This window comes from Lepidochelys kempii, chromosome 16 (assembly GCF_965140285.1).
Source record: "Lepidochelys kempii isolate rLepKem1 chromosome 16, rLepKem1.hap1, whole genome shotgun sequence".
NCBI classification, from domain to species: domain Eukaryota; kingdom Metazoa; phylum Chordata; order Testudines; family Cheloniidae; genus Lepidochelys; species Lepidochelys kempii.
Genome location: NC_136395.1, coordinates 21,379,631 through 21,403,690, shown reverse-complemented (window position 1 = coordinate 21,403,690; position 24,060 = coordinate 21,379,631). Strand labels below are relative to the sequence as shown.

Here is a 24,060-nt window from a genome sequence, read left to right as displayed (position 1 = left end):
AGAGAGACAGAAAAACAAAGGACATGATAATATGCTTCTCCTGCTGCCTACCAACCCTTGGGAGGGAACATTTCAAGGAGTTTTCTGACATGAAATTGACCAGATTGCTATCATTTTGACACACAAGAAGAAATGCCATTTCTGCCCACCCCCATGTCATTTCTGACTGAGAGCGACAGAGATCCTAAGTGACCTGACTGCCCTTTACAAAAACAAACAAAAACCTTTAGGAAGATAACATGGGCATCCTTAAGAACAGCATCTGTGGTTCCACTTCCATAGGATATGGGTATAATGGGTATTGTTCCTTATGCTCCAGGCAACAAGCTGATCAACAAAAGCAGACACTGCACTGACCACAGTCATAGAATGGGTGTCACATGAGGTGGACCAGTGGTCTAATCCTACATGGCAACTGCTGTGATGTTTCTGTTCCAGCTAGGTTTTCTTATGCTGAACTCCACGCAGCAGCATCCCAGTACCCTTCCTCCACATTTGCCATCCCACTATATAGTACAGTATGGGCAGGCTCTATGCAATTCCTCCTCAGCTTCATTGCTGATGCGCTTCTCTTTCCACCAACAGAAAGCAGTAGGGAGGGGAATCCCCTTGTTGCTAAGCACATCTTGAAGGATGTGTGTCTGAAACCCCATACATCCCATGAGCTGTGGTGAAAGCCACAACAGAGCTCACAATACAATGTAAGGAGTGTATCTGCAAAATGGGCCCTGTTCCCTCTAATGTGTGAGCCAAATTGATCTTATATCCTTAGAACTTGGTTCACCACTGTATTACAGCAGGTCAGGCTAGGTAGCTGGTGGTCCCTTCTGGCCTTCAACTCTGTGACTCTAATCCACTCGTGCCTGGTAACTTCATTGTCTTCACTGAAGACGGAGGCCAGGTTCAGAGTCTTCTGGAATCGGATGGATCTGGTGTTCCAATTTAGGACCACCTCTGATCAAAACTGTGCTGGACATGAAATGGGCTATTGGGAACAATCCAGCACTAGACAGACAAGACAGATGGGTCTTTCTGAGAACTAGTTGAAAAATTTTCCATCAAAACTCTTTTTCGATGGGGGAAAAGATAAATCAGGTTTTTAATTCAATTACATTTATATCAAAGGTGTCTGCTTTCCATGGGAAAATTTGGATTTTTGTTGTTGAACAAATGAAATATTTCTGGTTTTGGCTACAACTGTTCAATATTCAGATCTCCACCAGGAACAATAAATCAAAATCTTCCATGGAAAAACTGAGATGATTTTTTTTCTCCCTGCAGAAAACATTGACAAACATGAAAAAAAAATTTCCTGACCACCTCTAGCCTTTCTCCTTTCCTGCTCCTATGATTTTATGGGAGTCTCCTTTTCAGAGTCCATCACTAATGGATCTGAACATGCGGACATGACATAAGTTAGATAAGCCAGTGGTCCTAAGTCTCTCCTCCACATTGTCCTGCTGGATCAACTGTACTGAGACACAAGGCAGGAACTGCTATATAGCCCCTGTACCTCCCTCCTTGATAGTGAAAGCAATTAATCAGGTGCCAGAGATCCCCGGAGATCCCTCAGCCATATGAAAAGGGAACTTTTCTGTTACAAGAGGTGCCTGTGATTTAAAGCCATACTAGTCCCTTAAGAAGAAAAAGTGAAAAACATCCGGACTGGGATTCTGTGAGCTGGCATCATGGGCCCCTGCGACTGCTTTATTAAAGTCACCTCAGCAACATCAATTAAAGAAAAACCCTGGCCAGGTCCCCATCCCATCCCCCCGGACACTTGGCACTCGCCCATCCACAACTCGCTAATCCCCTTTAATCAGACGCTACGCAGCTAGGGACATTTCTCTTGTCAGGGCTCTGACCATGTGGTTAAACCATTTGCCCAGGGCATGCAAAACAAAGCTTTCGGGCAGGAAATGTAAAAGCTTAATTTACAACTGGGCACTTAATACAGAGCCAGGGTAGGGGATGGGGGTGAGCTGTGGGTGGCGGACACAAGAATAAGTGCTGCTGCTTCCTGGAATTTTGCTGGCTCACCGGTGTTGCCAAAGGTCTTCATCCCTCAGTTAAGACCAAGCATGTCACAGCGCTCAGGCCTTTCCTACAGCATTCAAGGGAGGCCCTTACAGTGGCTGAGCTTGCTAGGACCCTTCTGAGGGCAGGAGCCCCAGCAGATTAATCTTTTGTGGCCCTGCCAATATTTAACTGGCTATGACGTCTGCCCAGCATGGGATCCTCCTGATCTGACCTGCTCTGCCCACCTGTCTTCCTGGTATCTCAGGAAGAAGATGCATCTCTTAGGAACACCTCTGATCAACACTGTGCAGGGAAGAGGACATGAGATGGGCTATCGAGAACAACCCTGCACTGGGCAGAGAAGACAGATGGGCCTTTACGAGGGCTGGTAGAAAATTTCCAATCAAAACTGTTTTTCAATGGAAAAAAAAAATCAAGGGACGATGGGGGAGTGAGACTTTTATCCCCACAATCCTGAAAGGCCAGGGCAATGTAACCATCTACAAACAACCCTGTTGGGAAGTCTGAGAGAGAGAGAAACAAGGTGGGTGAGATAACAGCTTTGATTGGACCAATCTTCTGTTGTGGAGAAGACAGAGACAAGCTTTCATGCTACCGAGCTCTTTCTTTGGGGGTGGGGGTGTTTGGTGGAGGGAACAAGGGGCAAGAGAGGGCTTACTAATGCTTTGCTGTCATGTTTTAAAGTTTTGCACACCTTTGAAACGGTGGCCTCTATTTACCGCTTGTGCGCTTCCCTCAATCTAGCACTATCCTAGTTTAAAGCTAGGGAGATCAAGGCAGCTACGTCAGCAGATTTCCATCTCGGACCTTTGCTAACCTTGCGTCAATTGGTGCAGCTCCCCTGAAGTCAGCTGAACAACGTTGATTGCTACCAGCTGAGGATCCCACCTCATAAATCACTTTTTCTATTCCTCCCGCAGAGCCCTCCACTTGTATTCACAATGACTCATCACCCAGGGCTTTTCTAGTCACCTTTTAACAGTGCGGGTTACAAAAAGAGGTACACATATGATGGATGCGTTATGCAGCCGGAGGGTTGTAATTCTAAAACAAAGCATGTGAAGGACACGTTAGTATTCCATCACTGGACACCTTGGGGATGGGTCCACAAGGACCCACATCTGCATGCTCAAACTCACTGCTTCCCATCCAGAGTCTGAAGGGTGCAACTGCATGGATCTGTCTTGCATCCCCTACTGCCAGAATCCCTGCATAAGGTGCACATTGCAATGTATCCTAGGGATTACAGGGAAGCTGATACCAAAACTCTGGCTGCCTGGAATTCTTACTGTAGCATCGTCTTCAAAAACAAAAAACACAACAGTAAACTGCTCTGCAAGGCTCCACTACGTGGCTCGGCCACAGGACTGATACGTTTCCTGTGTGGACACGCTCAAATAATAGCAGTTCCAGCTGACACGTAAATGAAACTCTAAATCAATCGCTGACAACTGAACTGTAGAACAATCCCTTCAGTCAAACACTCCAGCAGACCCCTTGCTGACCTCGCATCTCTCTCGGTGTCTCGTTTTCTCCCCAGAAACTCAAATCCAGCTTTCTCCAGCACAGCAGGAACCGCCCATGCTACTCCCTGGGAGCACTAACCACACCTTGCAAGAAAGGCGAGGACAGAGAACGCTGCGGAGAGAACGTTTCACTTCCAGGCTGAGCCAGGAAAGGAACTTTATGGCTTTGGTGATCCTGAGAACGTTAGCATCTCCCTCTCTGTCCCTCTGGCTGCAAATGTAGCGCCCAACCCAGGCATGCAGGTCAGGGTCATCCTGAGCTAAGGCGGAGATCTAAATACAGTCATGTGGCCAGACTGTCAAGAAGGTTCGGCACCCTGCTGCTCCCACTGAGAACAGTGGAGAATCCCTCACCTCCCCCGACATTCAGAACAACAGTTGGTCTGAGCACTTTTCAGAGTAACAGCCGTGTTAGTCTGTATTCGCAAAAAGAGAAGGAGTACTTGTGGCCACAAGTACTCCTTTTCTTTCTGAGCACTTTGACATGATTCGATTTTCAAGTTAGGTGTTTTAGGGAGAAATCCCGATTCTACTGAAGTCAAGGGCAAAACTCCCATCAACTTCAGTGGGGCCAGGAGTTCACCCTTAGATTGTAAACTTTTGCGGGGCAGGGACTGTTCCACAGTTCTACCACACCTGCTACAGTGAGGCTTCTAGGTCCTACTGCAACATAATACATGGGAGCTGAGCCCTTTCAGACAAATCAGGGCTATCGCCAGGTGCATGGATGCATTCCTACGGCCATCCATATTACCAAAGAGTAGATGGAAATGAAGCAAAATGCCTTGGCGACGTTTTCCCAACCTTCTTACACTTGTAAAAATAGTTGGATGTTACTAACTAAAAACTGCCTAAAAGACATACTGGGATCATCTTTCCTTGCCTTCTTTTCCTGGCTTATAGCTGCCCAGTGTTAGAATATCCCCACTGGGCTTTGCATGCTAGGATGCTTCAGTAACCAGTACCCCAATTTCCATTTGCAACACATGCACATACTCTAGCTTGCTGAGTTTTTTTTTTCCCCAGCAAGCTGAGGTATCTACCATGCTGTTCAGGAAATCCCTGACCTGTTTTCAATTACTTGGTCATATTTAGTGGTTCAATTTGCCCTAATAATAGTGCCTTTTCTTTAACAGCACGATGCACCATGCTCTCATATATTGTTTAAATCAAACGCACAGAGAAAAGCTGTAAAGTGACACGGACAAATCAAAGAAGTTACCCTTGGGGACACAACGCGTACCGTAGAGACAGGTTCTGTTAACAGAAGAGCACGCTATGTTTTTCTTCCTACAACAAAGGAACAACCTTCAACCTCTTCAAATATAACCAGCTACTTAACCCGGCGGGGCGGGGATGAGAAAAAATATTTTATGTTTCACTTTTTAAAGAAAGATATAATCTATGAATTGGTGACATAAAATAGAAGGCCTGGGATCGTCTAGTCTGGCCTGCTGGGTAGCTGTCATAATTTTCACTCCCGCAGACAGGATTTGAATTTCTAGCACTGCCCACATGAGTCATACCAATAGGCCATAAATAGGCCAATTCAGTGCTCAGTATTATTATTTGTATTCTCTTAGTGCCTGCCCCAGAAATCAGGGCCTTGTTGTTCTAGGCACTGTACAGCCAAAAAGGGCAGATCCTCAGCAGGCTGTAAATTTGCCATCGTTCCACCAAGGTCAATAAAGATTTTTGACAATTTACACCAGACGAGGATCTGACCCAGAGTAAGATGGTCCCTGCCCCCGAAGAGTTTCTGGCCCAAACAGATAAGACAAAGAGCAAGAGAGAAGAAGTAGTATACCCATTTTAAAGATGGGGAACTGAGGCACAGAGAAATTAAGTGACTTAGTCTACGTCATACAGGAAGTCTGCCCACAGCTGAGAAATGAACTCTCCTGAGTCTCATTTCAGTGCCTTAACTCTCAGACCATCCTTTCTCCATGCAGTTTACTGTCTAAACTACTAGGAAAACTCCAGCCCCGTAAATATATAAAAGCCATGATAGATTTGTGTTTCATAAAATTACATCTTTAGAAAATCTGACCTAAGAGGAAAGGTTAAAAAAACTGGGCAGGTTTAGTCTTGAGAAAAGATGACTAAGGGGAGGACCTGGTAACAATCTTTAAATATGTTAAGGGCTGTTCTAAAGAGGATGGTGACCAATTGTTCTCTGTGTCCACAGAAGGTAGGACAAGAAGTGATGGCCTTCATCTGCAAAACCCAGTAACAGGCTTCCAAGGGAGGTTCTGGACACTCCATCATTGGAGGTTTTTAAGAACAGATTGGACAAACATCTGTCACAGATAGTCTAGGTTTACTTGGTTCCACCTCAGTGCAGGGGGCTCAGCTTGGTGACTTCTCCAGGTCCCTTGCAGCCCTACATTTCTCTGATTCTGTGATCTTTGAGAAGCCTGAAGACTCCCAAACAATGCTAGGAGCTTCTTGCTTCTAAAAAAAGTAGCAACTCAGAAAAACTAAACTAAAAAATGCCCATTGTGCACTTCCTCTATTGTTTTACTGCTTTGCTCTGATGAGGTTCCAGACATGTCCACAGGGAAACCACAACATCATCTTAACTGCACGTTCAGTGCTGAGCTCTGTGTCAAGGACCTGAAACTGATGAACAACAACGACGTGGCTGATTACAGCATGCTGCCAACCTCAATTTTTCCCTTATATCGTCTTTGTATTTTAAGGAGTTTTTCCATCCATCCCTTTCTTTTTTTCCCTTGTCCGCGCCTGCCGCTTTCGCTTGCTCTTCCCACATTTGTCTCTTTTTCTTTTTCCATACAAAGGTCTCCATTGACAGTTTAAAAAAAAAAAAAAACAACTGCCAGCTTGCAGACTCAGCACATAGCTGAGTGAATTTGACTCCAGTAAGAATCAAAGCTTTTATGTAGAGTGAGGCAATTGGAGAATGCAGTCTCCAAGGAGCTCTCTGCAGCAAGCTGAGGTTGCAAGGTGAGGGAGAGGGTTAACATTTTGCATGGAAAAATGCAACTACCAAATAACTGAAGCTGAACCTGAGCAGGACCCAGGTGATGCTGGTGAGCAGAGGAAAGGACTTTGAAGCGTTTGCAGCTATGATGCAGCAGTCTCCTTTGGTTGAAGGCACATACTCAATATTGTCCATAGTTTAGGAGGGCTCCTACATTCCTCGCTGATGCGCAGCTCTCACGTAGCAGCACACACCTTCAGTTGCCTAGGACACTCCATCCCCTCCTGGTGAGCTATTATTCACACTTTTGTCACCTCGTCTGGACAACAGCAATGCGATAGACCTGAGCATGAACTCTTCAGCTCTTAGGAAACTCCAGCAAGCACACAACCCTGCAGTGCGTCTCCTCAGCAGCATGGCCGACGGCACACAAATCACACCCATCCTCCGCTCTCTGTGTGGTTCCATGCAGAATACCCAGGCAAGTCTGAGGGCTCATCCTTATCTTCAAGGTGCTCAGTGACCTGGGCCCAGCATCTCTAAAAGGGCCTAAAGCTCAGAGATGAGGACTATGGTCGACAACCATAGGAGAGAGGAGGAGAGGCCGAGGGAACTGGGATTGTTTAGTCTACGGAAGAGAAGAATGAGGGGGGATTTGATAGCTGCTTTTAACTTCCTGAAAGGTGGATCCAAAGAGGATGGATCTAGACTATTCTCAGTGATAGCAGATGACAGGACAAGGAGTAATGGTCTCAAGTTGCAGTGGGGGAGGTTTAGGTTGGATATTAGGAAAAACTTTTTCACTAGGAGGGTGGTGAAACACTGGAATGCGTTACCTAAGGAGGTGGTGGAATCTCCTTCCTTAGAAGTTTTTAAGGTCAGGCTTGACAAAGCCCTGGCTGGGATGATTTAGTTGGGATTGGTCCTGCTCTGGGCAGGAGGTTGGACTAGATGGCCTCCAGAGGTCCCTTCCAACTCTGTGATTCTATGATTCTATGAAGTGATCCGATGAAGTGAGCTGTAGCTCACGAAAGCTCATGCTCAAATAAATTGGTTAGTCTCTAAGGTGCCACAAGTACTCCTTTTCTTTTTGCGAATACAGACTAACACGGCTGTTACTCTGAAACCTATGATTCTATGAACTCTGCTCCTCTGACACAATGGAGCTTCTGACCATCAGGATAAAGCTCATCTGTGCAGGAGATGGAGCTTTCTCAAGCAGTCCGAGACTATGGAACAAATTCCCACAGGACCTAAGGACCATCAAAATCACACTTGTTCCCAGTGCCAGCTACGCTTCTCTGATCGGCCCTCTCTCATGTAAAGCACAGAGCAGCATGGATATCTAAAAACAACAAATCCACCCAAAAGAAAACCCTACCCAATCAAAACTCTCCACTGCATACACGATTCTCCCCCTGCAGAGAGAGAACAAGCCACTTGTGGCAGATGTTAGTCCCATGGCTTAATGCCCAACTGGAAGGTGCTCAGATACCACAGTGATGAGAGCAGGAGAAGAACAGCAATAGAAATGCTTTTGTTTATTCATTGTCGTTCTGGGCATTTTTCTCTCTCTCCTAAAAGCACCATGCTGAATCCTAACCAAAACTTCTAAGTCACTACAGCAGCGAAGGGATCAATCCTGCAAGGTGTAAGCAACGCCTGGGAACACTGCACACTCAGAGCTCCCAGTCAAGTCAATGGGAACTGAGGACACTTGGTGCCTCCAGAAGTTGCTCAGCATCTTGTAAGATTGGGTCCTTAAAGCACCCAGGGTCTGATCCAAATCCTACTACAGTTAACATGAGTTTCTCCATTAGACTCCAGTGGGCTTCTCATCAGGCCTCAATGCAATCCTATTTAAAGGCCCGGTCTTGCAAGCTGTTACTCATCTATCTGACCCTGCTGTCAGTGGCTATATTGCCATTGATGTCAGTGTCTGCTGGATCAGACTCTTAGTCCTTGTTTACCCCCAAAGAAATCCAGAGTGTAATGCCACACCTCTGGGTGGGTCATCCGCAGGGGGCACTGAACTTGAGACTTCTGGATCTGAATACAAGAGACTTTACTGCCTGAGCTACAAAACCCAGCTCTCCTCCCCAAGGTTGTAGCAGGCTCCTCAATCCCAGAGGGTAACAGACAGCCACTCCAAGCTGGTGTGGGTTTCATGAGTAGACAATTGCAGGGTTGGGCTCTCAGTTGGCACTAGGTCTGTTCCTCATGTTCATGCTAGGACCCCCGTGAGGCACAGAGAATGAGGTGCCCGCATATGTTACAGCAGGAATACGCAGCCCTCAGAATACTCCTCTCGCCTGAAGCCCACTGCGAAATTACGGAAACTCTTGGTGTGTGATGAGCCTCTTTCTCCAGCTCTGCCCCGGTGCGCTGAATTGCCAGCGATAGCCTCCTTCTACCAGGCGTGATGTAGGGAGGCTATCAAGAACATGCTGGGAGGAAGAGCTGATAAAAATAAAACAGTCCAGATCTTCCAAAGACCTTTTCTAGGTCAGAAGACAATTCAGAGTGCACATATCCATTTAGCATACACCCCCATGCCTGGATACAGAGCCCTAAGGCCACAGATCTTCAGCAGGACTTTTTAACAGCTAAAAGCATCTCCATCTGTGCCACTTGACCTTCTGCTGGACTTCGGGTGGAATTCACCCCCATGCAGGAGACAGCAGGGGGCCTATGTATCAATACAGTCTCCCCAAATGAGGATTTCAGTGGCACATGGGCCTTGTGAAGGCTCTCTGCACAAGACTGAATGTCACCCCTATTGACTCCAAGTGTTTAGCAAAGGTCCCAACCAAGACTTGAAGATCTTCCAACAAGCTCATGAATTAAGACCTTTTAAAGGGCCAATCTATGCCGAAGGCTTTCCAAACCACACCCACACACACACCCGCACCACCAGGACAAAAGACTGTTCAGTGCCTTCCAATTTGCTATTCTTGCCAGTTTTCCAGCTACCGCCTAGATGGGTTACGTTGGAGAGAAATTCCGATCTAAAAAAATAAAAAATAAAAAGCAGCAGTAATTCAAGCAGCTCAAAGGGCAACAGCGGCTCTGACCCTGGGACTTAGCAAAATAGTAAGGAATTTGCAAGCGCTGTCATTTACGTTCAGTGAGCACAGCTTTGAATGAAACAAAGGGAAAAAGAGATCCCTCTTTATTATATGGGAGCTTCCCTAGGGACTCCCTCAACAGCAGGTCAACTGATCACAATGAGCCAATGAGGAAATCCTCCTTCAGAGGACTCCAGACACAGCTGGATTCTTTCTGCATGACTCATAGGATGAGTCACTGCCCTTGACTAGGAATGATCATTTCCCTTTTATAAAAGAGCCATGGGGTGTACATGTGGGATACGATGCCATAGGGGGAATCCCCTCTAGAGTTCTGTCCTGGAGTTTGGAACAGCCACAGGATAGACTCCTCCTCACCCCAAGAGACTCCACCCCAGGTTTTACGCCAAGTGCAGGCCAAGATGGGGCTTTGAGAGTTTCATCCATGCCCTGTGCTTACCCATGCAGTGCAGCCATGATTGGTAACGCTCAGATTGCATAGCTCAGCACTGAGTCTCAGTGGTTTGAATAAAGGAGCTCCTGATAATGCAAGATAGAACGGGGAAAACCGGCATCCCAAAAGCTAGAAGAAACTGGTGTGTTTGTAAAAGTATACGCTGGGACAAACTTGCGGCTGTGTCTGAATGCATGCATATCAGGCACACACCAGGGTTTCCCTCCTTTTTAGGGCTTGTCGAAACTTCAAAAGGCAATTCGGATTAAGGTAGCATGTGAATTAAAATCACAATAGCTATTCTGGGATAACGCCATCTGTGGACACTCATATTCTGGAAGAAGAGTGCCTTTTCTGGTTTAGTTTCATCCACTTGGAGTACCGAGTCTGGAATAATGCCATAGGTAGACAAGCCCTTATTCTCCCTTTGACATTCACAACAACCGGGACAACAACGAACTGCGCCACGAGGCTATGGTATTCACTCAACAGTTAGGATACCAAATCTAACCGTTAACGCTGCGTGCTTGCAACCCACATACACCACAAACAGAACTAGAGAGCTGATCACTCTGGATATTTTGCGAAGGAAAATACATCGTGGAATCTTTCCTCCTTTAAGAGCCTCCTGCAAACAGATTTATTCAGAAGGGCTGACAATCCCTACCCCAACTTTCCTCCTACCCCTTGCCTCGCCTCCCCCGTTCTCCAGGTGCACACATACACACACACAGAGCTAAATCGTGGAATTAAAGAGATGCTGCCTAACTTCAGCATTCATTCACCCCACTTGCATCATTCCTCTTCGGTGGGTTTTTTCACCCCCATATACCGAGTTGCACAATGTTTAGCTAGACTGTAAGCGCTGGAGTGGAAATCTCCTTCTCCATTCTGATTTCACTTGCACTGAAACAAACTGGCAGTAACTCCCTTGACGTCAATGGCTCTACGGCAATGGAAAACCATTACAAGCAAGACCTGAATCAGGTCCCTGGTCTTCATATCCATCTACCTCACACATTGTTGGCTCACTACAAATAATAATTAATACCTGGAGGAATTAAACATGCCCCATACCATCCCAATTAACATTAAGCTTAAATGCCTTAATTTCATTTTTAGTTAAGAGATCTAATTGATCCCTCCAAGGCAATTCTCAAAACTCTCCCCATGCCCTCCCTTACCTTTGTCCCCATTTTCCTGTTTTAGGTTGTAGAAACTGTTCAGGGCAAGGAATGCATCTTGGGGATTTATGGGGCTGTACTAATGATTACTCCTAACAACCATCCTGTGGGCAAATGAGGCTGTTCAAGTACAAAGCCACCATGTCTGCAAGTTGCATCAAACAGAACAAGGATCTCATGTCCCTGGAAGGATGTTTCTCTTGTCTGCAAGGCCCTTAGGTTTGGACACTTGTGGTTTTTTTTCCTTCCTCTGCCTTGGGGCTCAACACCCAGAGCAGAGCTTGTTTCAGCAGCTGTGTGGTTGGAAAGCTGCCCATCAAAGGACCTCATTGCCCTCACACTTAAGATCAGTGTCAATCACTGAAGTCAGTGGAGTCATACTATGGTGCATAATGAGAGGAGAGAACGAAGATGTCGGAGGTCACTGGCCTCTGCCACTTGATGGGTCTCACTCTGACAATGGACCCCAACCTAGACCACAAAATATTGTCATTGTACCTGGCTTTCCAGATTTTTGAGATTTTTTTTCACCCCAAAAGATGGTTGCCAGATCTTTCAACTAGCAGCAGTTACAAGAACGATAATAGAATCTGCATCACTCTCCTTCCATTTGTGGATCACAAATCACTTCACAACTATCAATTAAGTGTAAGTTTTTAACAGCGAGGATAATTATCAACTGGCACCATTTTACCAAGGGGCATGGTGGATTCTCTGTCACTGGCAATTTTTAAATCAAGATTCAACGTGTTTCCAAAAAGATCTGCTCTAGGAACTATCTAGGGGAAGGTCTCTGGCCTGTGTTATACCAGAGGTCAGACTAGATGATCACAATGGTCCCTTCTGGCCTGGGGATCTCTGGATTACTCAGCTCCCACATTCCCTCCAACATGACTTGCAAGGAAGTTAAAAAACAAACAGCATCATCCCAGACATTTTGCAAATGGATAAAATGGAGCACTCGGGAACTACGACTGGGATTTTGAAATTCAATGGGAGACAGGTGTCTAAACCTCTTAGGACACTTTGGAAATCCCAGTTGGGATGACGTGGCCACATAGCAAATCAATGGCAGACTCAGAAATGGAATCCTGACTCCCAGTCCGATCCCCTGTATGCCCACTCTACCATTCCATCTCTACAGGACACTGTTCTGCCCACTCTCCAATCATCAGCAACATAGGGCACTTGGTGACACTGTTCTTAAATTATTCCTGCATTTGATACTTGTCTACAGTATACATGCAAACACGTACAATGAATTAAATAACTATAGGGTCCCAGAGCAGTCAATAATGTAATAGGGAAGAACAATTCCCTCCCTTTCAGGAATCACTGGGGTGAAATTCTAAGCCCTGTGAGATGCAGAAGGTCAGAGTAGTTATCCCTGCTGGTCTTAAAAATCTATGGCTGAGATTTTCATACCCACCTAGGAGATTTAGACACACAGTCCCCCCTTGAAATGAATAGGTACGGTGCACTCATATTTCCTAAGTGGCTTTGGAAAAATCTCTGCCTAACAATCTATGCACAGACAAGTTCATGCTGTCTAAAGACAAATCTGTTAGAAGTGCCAGCAGGTGTCCCATCCAACAAGAAGGAATGGGTATTATAAGGGAAAAGTGATTTTTTTAAATTTATTCACTGTTATTACTCAGACTACCTGAAATCTTAAAACAAACTCGACACTCACAAATATTTACTGATATGTTATGCTTTGTAGACCAGAACAGACTGAAATCAATGAGAATCTATCCACTCACTTTAATGGAAGCTGGATCAGGCTCTCTGAGAACGGATGTTCCTATCACTAACATTAAACTTCTGCTCCAGGAAGTATCCTTAAACTTTGGACAAAGATGAAAGTGAGGTGACAGGGCGGGGAGAGGGAGAGAGACAGATGTAGGAAATAAATTGCCAAATCTCCTATTTTTAAAAACAGACCCAAGAGCTGTTTCCTGGAAAGTCTGCTCTTACAGATTTATTTCTCAAGTCCAGACAGAAACCTTGGATTATCTAAGCCATGTGTCTATAAATGGGTACTTTCACTAATGCAGAGGTATTGGAGTAAATATGCCACATGTGTATTTTGCTTATTCACATCTGTATTTATGCCAGTGCCTCCCTCTGGAAAAAAAAAATTCAAAGAGGCTGTGAGGATCATCGTACTGTTTCTTTAAATCTATAGCCGGAAGACATGCAGGGTGAGGAAGTTTTGAGGCCGGCACTCTACAAGGAAGAGGAGAAAGGGACAGCTTAGGGATAATGCTGATTTCCTAATCCTAATAAAACTCCTTATGGAGTTTTGGTGGAAAGCATTTAGTTCTGTGATTCCTTACCATTGTCACATGACAAAGGGCTAACTCCACTTTCGTTTATTTACAGGACTTCAGACTTCACCAGACACACCAAAATTTCCTTTCTTAATATATAGTTCAAGATCCACACGAAAAAAAGATGAATCCAGACACAGTAACTACAGAGTGTTACATGGAATGCCAGGTATAGTACAGATGTTTATATGCACCATACAGAGGGAGAAATACCACCCACTACACATCCTATTAAGTTTCAAGCAGTCGGTTATACCTGGTTAATAAGGCAAGTTTGATTCTGACCGGCCCCAGGATAGAAACTTTTTATACCATCTTCAGGACTTTCCAACAAGCCACATGATTCCTCTACAAAAAGCACTTTTTTGTGGTGGCTGAAAAAACTCTCTTTATCCTCAAAGCTGTTAATCCTCATACCAATGCCACAAACTGGGAATCTAAGCTCACCTCCATGGCTGCCTTTGTTAGTGCACATACCCACTCTTATCCTTTCATCTCTCACATCTGGATCCCTGGCACATAGCACAAGGGTATGAAAAGTCAGAAAATGTGAACCACATTATCAACTCATGCCAAGACTTTTAACTGACAGATGTCTGCAGCAAACAGACTATCACTACGCTGCGACCTGTCAGAGTAACCAGGAGGCACCATGCCAATCTAATGATTAGCTTCGATTGCTTGGTGTGTTAAAAAGAAAACCGCTAAGGGAGAGTTTTTGTCCCTTTAAACAAGAAAGTTTGGGCCTTTTTTCCACAGTAAAGATTCATATTCCCTTTGCAGTTCCCTTCTGTTGGTCCTAACAGAGCCGTTATTTCTGCGTGCCCTAGGTGTAAGGGCAAAATACTTTTGTTTATAGGATTAACCTTATTATTAAAGGGCTTTTCATCCAGTAGGAATCAGTGTTGCACATCTAGGATAATTATACCCCAAATGACTCATCAGCCTTCAAACCATGAGGAGCAGAAATCAGCTCAAAGGCATAAAGAGTCCAGTACTGGAGGCTAAAAGGCCCTGATTAACAGACCTGCTTGCAACACAAAACCGACAATTCCTAAGTACGTTTATTGGAGAAGGAGCAATGCACTGAAAACCAGCGATGAAAGGGGCTTTCTCCAATCCCATGTCGACGGTTTATCCATGGTCATTTAGGGCCAAGGCAAAAATAATGATGCTGGCACCTAATAACGCCAAATACGGAGTGTGCTCAATGTTCATTGACTTTGTTGGGTGCTGAAGCCACTCGGTAACTGGCAGAATTGGCCCCTTGGCTGTGGCATTGACACTGTATTTCAGGCCACATGCCATTCTACGTGACAATGGGAAAGAGACTACTATAGGGAAGGGAGAGTGGTTTGAGAAGAGTCTGCATACTGCCCTTGGAAAATACATGGTTTCATTGAATGCTAGTCAACTGACAGATGCATCCCTGTCAACTTCTGAATGGGTCGTTTATTACTGTAGCTTGTTAAAAAAAACAAATTATCCATAAAGTTCTGTTCCAAGGTTGTATAATTCTCCCCCTTCTCGACCAACGTGTCACAAACAATGAGACCACAATGCACGTTTTCCATTGGACAACAGAACTGTCACCTGACATCCATTCCAGACTAACAGGATCATATTTCTCCTGGAGTAGCCACTCCTATCCTTTTCAACTGTAAAAATATTGATCTGTCCTAACTGGCCAGAGACTAAGAATATTATATTCTTAGCTCATTCTAGACTACTATAAACAGCCAAGGGGAGAAGCAACAGATGGTAACAAAATACTTCATAATTTCCAGAATTTTTATTTCTTTTTAAAGGTCACGCTGTGCATTCTTATTACTCTTTTCTCCACCACTAAAGGAAATGGCTGTTCCCAAAAATATTCGCCCAGAAACCTGATTCACATTTATGAGGATCTGTAAAAATAAAGAGAGACTCCAACTTTGTCTGTCAGTTAAATTTAAAGTGACACCACTTGTAAAAGAACAGGGGTCACTGTGGCTTGGAAAGGAATCACTGAGACAGCCCAGCTCATGTCACTTATGGCATAGCCTCTAGAATAAATCAACGTCTGCAAATAATTTTCTTTTCGTTAGGTTTCTTTTCCCACTTGAATAGTAGAGGTGTATTTGCTCCTGAGCAGGACAAAAGAGAAGTGAGTTTTCACTTCATTGCATTTTATTTCAGTTTTATTTTAGTCCTTTTAAGAAACTGGGATTAAATAAAAGAGGAAAGAGAACTTAACTGTGGTTGGGGGAAGTTAACCAGATAAAAGAACATTAGACGTTGCCTTTAAATGACCAAATCTGGCTCCTCCCACATTTGAGTAATCCAATATCATACCAGGAAGCTCACTGGGAATACTCAATACCTTTCACTTCAAAGAGAGACGCTACTCAGAACAGCAAGATTTCTATACACCGACAGTTATAGATGCATGAAACCTCCTAGTCCATAATGAGTTTTAGATGGACATACCTCCACACTTCTGATCCAAATCTCCCCGAAGCCAATGGGTAGTCTCCCTAAAAGCACTGCAAAGAATATAGAGACTGACAGTACGTCTAAGCTGCTATGACACTACTGAAATACATCCCTGGCTAATTGTACTGCAACAGGACTGCAAAAAACTTTGTATTCTTTCCATTTAAATTTCTGAAATTGACAAGGATTTAGCAGTCTACAAATGGCAAAAGAAGGTAGTACAGTACCCGATCTGAGGAGCTGACTGCTTTAAAAGAGGATGGTCCCAGAAAATATTCTTTCCTCTATCTAAATATGAAGATGGACATCAGATCCGGTCCTTATCCAGCCAAAGACAATTGCTCCAGGTCATAATCCAATAGATTTGCAATGCAATAGAACATCTGGGAGTAGCTCTGAGGTGATAATTATTTCTCCTCCACTGAGGTTCTATCTATAGATATTTATCTTTCAGTAAAGAATATATTTTCTACCTCACCTAAGAACTTTTTCTTGCAATTTTTGACAAGTCGCTTCCCTCCTTTTTATAAATAGGTCCTCTTGGGTTAGAATGAAGAACCTTGAAATGACAATAATTGACAATTATTCGGTTATGGTCTGAATCCCCCCATGACTTGTCTTGGTAACACACAATCTGTTAAATAGTGGTTGGGCTTCCAAAAGAACTTATGCAAACTTCAGAATTAAGGCTGAAGCTCAGACAGACTGTATTAAATGCTTTTACTAGTCAGTAACATTGGAATCTCAGTTTGACATTAGCTGCCACCCATTCAGTTGGCCCCAACTCTCCTGCAAAACTCCATCATGGTTCCTATCTCACCTTTTAAAATCATCAAAGTGGCTTTGCCCCCAAACCTCCTCTTATTCTTCCTCCCACAGTACTGTAAAAGGAAATCAGAAATAAATATTGCTCTTTAGTATTTGCCGACCACAAACATCTGCAGGTGCCCTTTAGAGTCTCAGTAGAGTTAAGCTATTGTAAGTTCAAAGAACTTTCAAGATAGATTCATCAGTATTCCTCTATCCTGCCTATGCATTCCAGAGTTAATAATTGTGAAAGTCAATATTAAAATTAACAAAAAAAAAAACTTCTCAAAAAGTAAGTAACAAAATCAAGTACTCAGTCCTCGCTTTCTAGAATGCAAAAAAGGTGACTCTTGGAGCTATTGTTTTTGCCCCAACAGTTGCGTTTTGTAGTTTCTCCTTTACCAAACCCAGCAACAGTGATTTGGAGGGCGCGGGGGGATGCAAGATTGAATTAACAAAAGTACAGGCAGCATACAACAGAGGGCGTAAAAGTTTCTAAAAGCAAAGTTTGCAAAAGCTTTTTGCACCAAGATCTCTTGCTTTGATACGGGAGAGAAGAGAACCGATTATTTCTTGACAAAAGTTTGCTCTCTTCCAGCAGAAACTATGCAAAGAAGAGACGTTTACAATTAATTCAAAATATCTGTATAGGGAAACAACAAAAAAGTCACTAAAAATACATTTTGATTCTTTTTATTTAAAGTGAGCCTGGCAACTGGCAGATCTGTTTTAAGGGGTGGGGGGGGGAGATTGTGTTTTAAGTTAAGTTTTCTCCCTTGTATGGGCCCCCTGACAAATGGCATTCACAGGACTTGGGCAGCTAGAATTTTTTTTTTTTTTTGGAATGCATTGGGTAAGAAAAGACAAATGTTTTGCACAGCACAATAGAAAGCAAGCTTTTCTTTCTTGTTACAAGTTTTCTGAAGCCTTCGGGCAGCTCACCCATATATTTGCTCCAGACATAGATGACATGCACATTAGTCAACAGCCATCATGTTTTAACAAGGCTAAGTTAAATAAGGGAGAGAGAAAGCTGTTTCTGTAGCCTGAAGGCAAACTATTTATTAAGGACACAACGAACCATATAAACAAAAGTGCCTTACCCGCTCTGCTTTGAGAAATTGCATAGAGTAGAAATATTGCTATCGTTTTGGTCCTTATCCAACTTCTTCTTTTCCACCTTGTGTGTGTATCCATGGTCCACAATAAAAGGGGGATCAGCTTGCGTAGGGGGTTGAGCAAATGCTCACACGACCTTAGGTCTGGGGTAGAAAAATCAAAGGAAAAGCCTCAGACCCCCCTCCCCCCAGAAAAAGCAACTTTTATAAAGCCATGAGCTGGAGGTTTGTGTTTGATTGCTATTAACTAGGATGAGGGTCTGAACTTTCTCTGTGACTGTATTTTTGTTTTGGCTTGTCTTGCTTTCTTGGTATAGCAGGTCCTTCTTCGCTTCCCTTCCGTCTCTCCTCCTCCTCTTGGTCTGATTCTTCTCGGGCTCCCCTCTCAAGTGATGTCCCCCTTCCCTGACTAATCGAGGAGTGGAAACTTTTTTTTCTTCCCTTCTTTTAAAGCAGATGCGAGAGATTGTCAATCGAGATCCCATGCAGCAAATCAGAGTTTAGGAGGCGGCGGAGCTCTGCCCCCTTCTACTGGAGTCCAGGAGAAACGGGGGGGTGGGAAGAGGGAAAGAAGTTTTTAAAAGAGAGAGAGAAAAAATTGAATGTGTGGCATGGGGAGATTTTTCTTCCTCCCTTCCTCCGGCAGCCTTGATTTCTTTCCCAGCCTGTCTCCAACCAGATCCGAGGGCTGCACGGGAGGCAGGTCCCAGCGGCAAGTTTGAATGCAACCAGAGACAGGAAATCGAGCTGTTGCAAACAAGTTGCGGCTGTCCTGGGCTCTTTTGCTAAGTTAGTCCTTCGAATTCAGCGCGTTCGCGGTCAGTGCGTGGGAGATGTTGCAGGGTGGGTTGGTTTGTTTTTCACCCCCGGCACCAGGAGTCCAAAGGACTTACAAGAAGCCTAAAGAATTTTTTAATTCTGGGTTCAGTGTTGCTTGACTCTTTGTGCTTCTTGGGACAAGCGGTAACCAGTGTCAGAGCAAAAAGAAACAAAATTGGAAAGGCATAATAAAAAGCAATATTTTTAGATCAGTTGTAAAAGATTGGTTTGCAACAGGTTAACAGGGGAGTGGGTGGAAGGTGAGTGGGGATGTTAAATGGAGGAATTAGAGAGAGCAGATGGTGGAAGTAATATCTTCTATTGGACCAATTTCTGTTGGTGGAAGAGACACGCTTTCGAGTTTACACGGGGCGCTGGGTAAGCTTGACTCTGCTGCCGACAGAAGTTGGCCCAGTAAAAGATGTGACCTGGCCCAGCTTGTCTCTGTAATATCCTGGGCCCAACCGGGAATCAACAACCCTGCAAACAACAAATGGGGAAATGGGTTTTCGCCATCACAGTTATGAGCCCAGCAGCTAACTGAGTATGTGAACCCTCAGCCACCAAGTTCAGTGCGGCCGGACCCTCGTTGGCAAATGGACTGAGGAAGAAAGAAACCTTTGAAAACCCTGTGAAAGGCATTAAAGCTTCTACATGCCCGTAGGGCTGCACTTATTACAGGTTGCCACTGTGTCCAATAAAACGCTTCTCCCACTGCTGCTGCTGGGACTCACTGCTCTACAGTACACCTAGGTTGTGTCTATGCCCACTGGGTGCAATCCTGGCTCCGCTGAAGTAAACGGCCAAACTCCCATTGACTTTAGTGCGGCCAGGATTTCACCCGCAGACCCTGGGACTGACCTGTTTGGAGATCTCACCCTTTGTCTCCATGAACTCACCACGATCGTCCTCTGGCAAACCTCCCATTGATTTGCTGGCTTGTGGAGTGGTCCCTTCTGTATTAGACTCAGATCTTTCTTCTCTGTCTAGGTATTGATATGATCCCTGGCTCTGCTGTAATTATGCAATACTGGTTTGCTGACCTGCAGTTTATAGTCAGAGCTGGTCAACTCTGTGGTAATTTTGCTGTTGGCAGTGTAGTTTATGCATTTTAGAGCACTGTGCTGGGAGCCAGGACTTCTAGGATCTGTTCCAGATTCATATGCTCATGGACATGTTACTTAACCTCCGTGCCTCAGTTTACCCATTGGGACAATGTCTAGAATAATGAAGGCATATTGAGAGGTTTAGATACTTACTGTTTGTAAAAAGCTCTTTCCGGCATGAAAGGGGTTGGGCAGTGCCAAGTATTATTAATGGGCCAGACCAGGGGTGGCCAACCTGTAGCTCCGGAGTTGCATGCGGCTCTTCGGAGGTTAATATGTGGCTCCTTGCATAGGCGATGACTCCGAGGCTGGAACTACAGATGCTAACTTTCCAATGTGCTGTGGGCTACTCACTGCTCAACCCCCTGCTCTGCCCCAGGTCCCGCCACCACTCCACCCCTTCCCTCAAGGCAGGAGGCGTGGGGAAGGAGGGGGAGGCGCTGACTGGCGGGGCTGCCGGTGGGCGGGATGTGCTCGGGGCTGGAGGGGGGTTGTGGATGGGGGGCTGCTGACATATTACTTTGGCTCTTTGGCAACGTTCATTGGTAAATTCTGGCTCCTTCTCAGGCTCGGGTTGGCCACTCCTGGGCCAGATGGTCCCCTCCAGTGACACAGGCAGAAAACCCACCAGATCTACAGGAGTAAGGAATGGGAAAGCAGCGATTCCTCCCCACACACACCTCAGAGAAGGTGCCTCTGCACAGGCTGGATCCGTGGGAAAGGGCTGGCAGGTAGTGAGGTTGGTAAGATAGCAACTCTCTAGGGTATTTTCTTCCACTACCAAACACAAATGGATCATGTCAGCATTCATATAGCTGCTTTCCCTTTCTACAAGTGACCCCTCCCTAAGGAAGCTTCAGGGGAGGAACTGCCAGTGCGACCCACAGGCAACATACTGTCCAGGGGTTATAGGGTTCCTATGAGAACCTAGAGCCAGTGAAGGGAGGCAGGACTTGTGCACACATCCCCTAAGATCATGTGCAGTTTGAGGGATCTCATGGTTTAGGGAGCATAATCCTAGGTACCTGAAGGAATCAGCACTTTCTCTTGTCCCCTAATTAGGAGAAACTTTGTGTAGAAGGTGAGATGGCCCACCATTATTGCACTGATAGAAAATATGCCAGATTTCCCTGTTTCAGAATGATTGCCTCTAGCCCACACCACGAGTTACATAAAGGTTCTAGCATCTGTGTTGGTTTTTTTTTTGTTGTTTTTTTGTTTTTGTTTTTGTTTTTTTTTTTGTGGTGGTGGAAGGGCTTATAATATATTTGGCCAGGTTGAAGCTTGATTTAGACACCCACCGCAGCTGTTTGTCAATTGATGTCTGTTTTTAGCCTTTGTTACAGCTGGCTTGACTCAAAGCACAAGAAGGTCAAGTGACTTGCCTGAGGTTGCTAAGAGAGTCAATGGCTCATTCCAGATTAGGGGGTGGGATGCTTCTGGCCTGCAGTCCTCTGGCCCTGATTATTAGAGTGTTGATTAGACTACACTGCCTCCTTTGAGAGATACTTAAGATCTTACTACTCTCCGGAAAGGTTTTTAGTCACTAGAGCAGTGAGGTTCTGGAACAGCCTTCCAGAAGGAAGAGTGGGGCCAAATAACCTATTTTTAAAATGGAGCATGATACATTTATGAATGGGACTATCTGATGGGCTTGCCTGTGATGGGACTGGACTGGCTGACCCCACAGGTTCCTTCCTGTCTCATGGCCTAGCTTCCTGTGAAAGAAAGCGACAAGGCTGAGAATGAGTTGGACACAGAGCGTTTTCTGAAACACTGGGAGTTAGTGTTGATGCCCTGGAGTATTCAGTAGGTCAGAGTAGCTCCTGCCCCCTTTAATATAAAAATGGACACAAGTCATTTACAGCAGCTTTTACTGGCAGTAGTAACCGCTTGCTGGGCATGTCCCTCTGGTTGCCAGAAGCTGGGACTGGACAACAGGGCAATAATTGCCCTGTTCTGGTCATTCCCTCTGAAGCACCTGGCACTGGCTGCTGTTGGAAGACAGGATCCTGGGCAAGGTGGACCATTGATCCGACCCAGTGGGGTCATTCTTATTATAGTAGTGACGAGAGGCCCCCATCAACACTGGGTGCTATTGTGATAGGTGCTGTACCTATCCCAAACAGCTGACAGTCTAACAAGCCGGACAAAAGGATGCAACAGAGGCCACATCTATAGGACAAGCTAGGGGTGGGATTCCTCATGTACACATACTCCTGCTAGTTCTCATGGCACAACAGCCGCGGAGGCAGAGCTGACCTGTGCCAAGGGCGTATGTGTCTGTTTCAAGCTGGTTTGTTCTTGGCACGGCTCCACTAATGCTCCCCATGCTACCCAGCGGCCACTCTGTTATTTATACCCGCACTAGCTGGATGGGAGCTGGCATAAGTATGTAAACGAGCCGGGGACTCACACCCCTCGTGCATAGTGTAGATGTAGCCGTAGAAGCAGGGTGATCATGGTGATGGTCGGCCCCTGTCCTTCGTTGCTGATGACCTGCGGGGCTAGGTTTTCCCTACATTCCAACCCCCCTTGCCCCAATCAAACTGGAGTTGCCAGCACACAAGTTCCCTGAGAAACAGGACACTGGGGACAAAGTGGCCTCTGACTGGAACGAAGGATTAGGTGAAACGTGCGTTAGCTGAAATCCCTTGATGCATTAGCTCAAAAGAGTGAGAAATGCTTTGGATGGAGCCAGGTGTAGGTTTGATAAGATGCCAGTGATACTTCCTCCAAAATTATTCAGATGCAACCCCCTTAGTTAATGAGTAGGTGCTGACTGGACAAATTAAGAGAATACTGTTCAGGTACCTCATGGGCGCCTGGAGCTGTTGGTATTTCAGGAGAGGTGTCACATCTACAGCCTTAAAAATCCTGGGGGCTTTCAGAGCATTCAGCATACTTGTGCTGCAGCAGCAATAATGGTAGCCTATGTTTATATTGCTCCTTTCCTTCTGAGGGAAAGTGCTTTAGAAATGACAGACATCCTAGACAGGAATTACCTTTCCTCACCGCTGATTTGCAGCTGTCCCTGGGGTGGAGCTCAGGAGCCATGTCACCGCTCACAGCAACACTCCGCAACAGTATGAGCGGGGTTCACTTCCCCCCCCCTCACCCCGCTCATCACATAGTAATGGTGAGAAGAAGAAAACAAGCAATATATTAGGGCATTCTCTGTGTAACTAGGACACTTAGAAGGGTCAGCGACCCCTGTGGTTGCAAAGAGCCTCCTATGGCAGGATCCTCCTTTCCAGTAACCCCTTTTACCATAATAATAAAACAAAACAATAACTTGATCCATGGTGGAAGCAATGTCTGGATAGTTGTTTAGTAGAGGCCCCGGCAAACCCTTCAAACCATTGCTAGTTTGAATGATGCTACAGGTGCTGTCTGACTTTGGACTCAGTTACTTGAATGCCGGAATCTCATTAGTTCTCTGTCCCAGATGTGGTTGGCATTTCTGATCATACAAACAGCTCGTTGTTTTGAAACGAGACGTTTTCTGTTTTGCTCCAGCTGCAAATGAAAGTCCCATTAGGGCTTTAATAGTCTCTTTAACAATTGTGTTGAAAATCTGTGCAATTTCAATGGCACGCAGCCAGGGGAAGAAAAAATATTTTCTTAAGTATGTTTAAGAACACATCACAGGGGAATGAAAGAAGAGGCACACTTAGAATGGTGCAATACAACAGTGAAACTTACCCAGCATTCCAAGGAATTTGACTGTTGGATTAGGAAACCAAGGGATCAAACCAAGCTACATCCTCAGCTGGTGTAGATCTGAATAGCTCCTTTGAGTTCAGCGAAGACGTGCTGATTTACACCATGTGAGGGTCTGGGCCTGAAAGATCTTGCTGAACAGGGGGAGCTGTAGTTACCAGCCCGGTTTCAGATGAGTGCAGTTTTCCAGGTGATTTAAGTTCTTGTGCAGACCTGTTTGCTCCTCCTAAACAGGAATGGAGAGATACAGAATTTAGCCTTGCAATGGCACACTGGAAAATTCCAAAGTGAATGTGCCAAGATTAAAGAGCCAAACCTTTAAGATTGAATGAGCTGGACTGTCAGCTGGTGCGAACTGATGGAGCGTCATTGAAGTCAGGGGATCTGTGCTGATTTACAGCAGCTCGGGAGTTGGCCCAGGGTCAGACTGGGTAACGTAGAAGAGCAAAAGAGAATATTGATT

At 45.1% G+C, this 24,060-nt stretch overlaps 1 protein-coding gene across 2 annotated transcripts in view; it reads right to left on the bottom strand.

Annotated features, from left to right (window-relative positions):
• COL5A1 (collagen type V alpha 1 chain) overlaps positions 1 to 18,614 on the bottom strand; it is a 248,943-nt gene extending 230,329 nt beyond the window's left edge. For both annotated transcript variants that reach the window (XM_073313982.2, XM_073313983.2), the window contains exon 1: positions 17,935 to 18,614. In XM_073313982.2, coding sequence (XP_073170083.1) covers positions 17,935 to 18,028 — 94 coding nt within the window. In that variant the 5' untranslated portion in view covers positions 18,029 to 18,614. The remainder of the gene's footprint in view (positions 1 to 17,934) is intronic.
• Positions 18,615 to 24,060: the final 5,446 nt, after the last annotated feature.